Here is a 2,422-nt window from a genome sequence, read left to right as displayed (position 1 = left end):
GGAGGGGGCGGCGGGGGCGGCGTGTGCAGCCGAGCCGTGCGACTGCACAATGCCAGTCAGGGGCGTAATTCAATGTGTACGTCCGCTACGCTACGCCACGCCCGGCTGCCGCGAGCGGCGCACGGCCGGATGTGTACTTTGGCGAAACAACTACTACTACTGTTGTTTCGCGATACCTCGCGAGCGGGAAGGGGCGAGAAGGGCCACCGACGCCGCGGCGTCGTGTGCGATTGAAAAGGTGAGTGGAATGGGTAGGAGGGAGGGGGGGGGGAGGTGAAACGATCAAGCAGAGAAGGAGAGAGTACAGAGTAAAGAAAGAAGGGGAGCAGGGGAAACGAAGGGGAAGGGAAAGGGGGGATGGGGTCCCATAAGCGGCTCTGCGCGCCGTCAATCACTGCAAGCAGATGCTGCGCGGCGACTAGAGAGGTCGCAGAATGGCGCCGGGCCCAGCTTCTGTTTCAGTTCGACATTTCTCTTGCTTCCCTGTCCCCCCCCCCCTCCCGCCTTTTTCCCTTCCTCTCCCTGTCTCACTCGCACGGGTCGCCAAAGCGAGAGATGGGTATCGCGCCAGTGAAGCGATTACTTTGGGCCCCATCATCTCAGAGGTCATTATTTACCACCAAACTCTCCCCCCTACTCCCCGACCCCGTCTCGCTTTAACTCCATTCACTCACAGTCCAGTCAATTAGTCAATCATTAATCGACTCCGTTACACAGCGGTGATTGAATACACTGTAAAATTGCAATTTTCCGGAAAAGGTATTTTTGTGAACGGTGTTAGTTTTGAAAATCTAGAGAGAATTATCTGAGTGACTGGACTGACTTTCATTAGTATTTTAAAACAAAATGTAATGGCTCTTCTGGTCTGAAACTGAGTTAGTAATTTTACAGGTACGATTCAAAGTGTCAAAAACTACTCCGTGATGCAAATTTTCTCGACTCGATGTTAGCGCTCTAAGTGTTCGGACCCTCCACTCCCCATCTGGAAGCCTGCCCAGTACATTAAACCCCGCAGCCCGATGATATACTCACCAGACAGCTTTTGCTCTTCTCCTTGGGACACTCTTTGAGGTGCAGCTCCACCGTGTGGTTGATGCAGGGCGTGATGGAGCCCACGCCGTCCGTGTAGAAGCCGCACTGGAAGCACTTGAGTCCGCTCGCCGTCGGCACCACTGCAACAACAGCTTCCTTAATTAAAATCTCGAGGGCGACGGCAGGGCGCAAGGGCAGCAGCAGCAGCCGCAGCAGCCGCACAGCGGGCCGTCCGCGGACAACTTTTTCAGAGGTCAGCTCGCGTTCGTCGGGGAAGGCTGTGACCCGTTTGGAGGCCGAAAAAAAAACAACTTTTACGGCAGCAGCAGCCTGTTTCCCGCTGGAACATGTAAATTTCCGCCCTTCTTTCATTACGGTTATACGCGAGGGGGAAATCACTTGCGTACTAACTCGTATACCAAGGCCTGTACTAAACGCGTACTAACAGCGTAATAACGCGTACTAATGGCAGAAATAAAGCGTAATAGTGCTGTAAGAACAAAATTTTGTAAAAATTGTGAAAAATGACGCTAAAAAAGGGTGTACTAACGTGTACACTTTTATCTGGAGTGATTTCCCCCTCGGTTCGGTTATACGCTCCGTGCGGCAAGACGGCAAACCGCGGCAAACCTTTAGATTACTGCCCTATTCGCTTCAGTGGCGGCGAACGACTCCCTGTCCTGTGGGCATCCTTCACACATCCAGTGAGAGTGGGTGCACTTCCTCATTTTGCAGAGTGCTCTCGCTGCCGCCGGGTGGCGAGGGACGAATGAGCGGCGTTTAGCTGTGTTGCCACTCGTTCTACCCCCCTATCCTTCTCTCTCTCTCCCTCCCTCTCCCTCTCCCCCCCTCTCTCTCTCTCTCTCTCTCTCTCTCTCTCTCTCTCTCTCAGACCAGCAGCAGGCCAGGCACAAGGCATCCGGTGCCGGGAAATAAACGCCGGAGCACTTTTCCGGACGGTTTCTCGCGACGCAGGGAAGGAGGAGGAAGAGGGAATTTGGGGGAGGGGGGGGGGGGAGTTCGTGTTGTACAGCTTCGGGCCCAGCAAGGGCTCTGCCACTTCCGCTGCGGTTGTTTGAAAACGATAATTCAGTGTCCACAACGTGGTGGGATGTTTCGCGCCCGGCCCGGTCCCGGTCCAGCCGGTCCTGGCCGCCTATAAAACATCAGCCCGTACCACTCCCGTACAAGAGGAAATCGATCTAGAGTGTCTCGAGCCGAGATATTGTAAAGACAAAATGCAGACGCCGTTGAGTCTTTTTCGAGACTTTCTGGAGACGGTTTCAGAGACGGCGTCGAGACTTTAACTAGTCAGTGTAGAGATACTTTGGAGACATCGCAAATGTCTCAAGAACGACTGTTTTCTGTCTCGGGATTGAGACATTATGGA

General features: G+C 53.9%; 1 protein-coding gene across 1 annotated transcript in view; it reads right to left on the bottom strand.

The window, feature by feature from the left end:
- LOC113217460 (U-scoloptoxin(05)-Sm1a) overlaps nt 1–2,422 on the bottom strand; it is a 162,212-nt gene that overhangs the window by 8,053 nt on the left and 151,737 nt on the right. Inside the window, exon 3 of the mRNA XM_052268501.1 lies at nt 1,033–1,172. Coding sequence (XP_052124461.1) covers nt 1,033–1,172 — 140 coding nt within the window. The remainder of the gene's footprint in view (nt 1–1,032; nt 1,173–2,422) is intronic.

Source organism: Frankliniella occidentalis, unplaced genomic scaffold, assembly GCF_000697945.3.
Source record: "Frankliniella occidentalis isolate FOCC.00 unplaced genomic scaffold, Focc_3.1 Scaffold71, whole genome shotgun sequence".
Classification (NCBI taxonomy): domain Eukaryota; kingdom Metazoa; phylum Arthropoda; class Insecta; order Thysanoptera; family Thripidae; genus Frankliniella; species Frankliniella occidentalis.
Note: the sequence above shows the minus strand (reverse complement) of the source record. Positions and strands in the feature narration are given on the sequence as shown.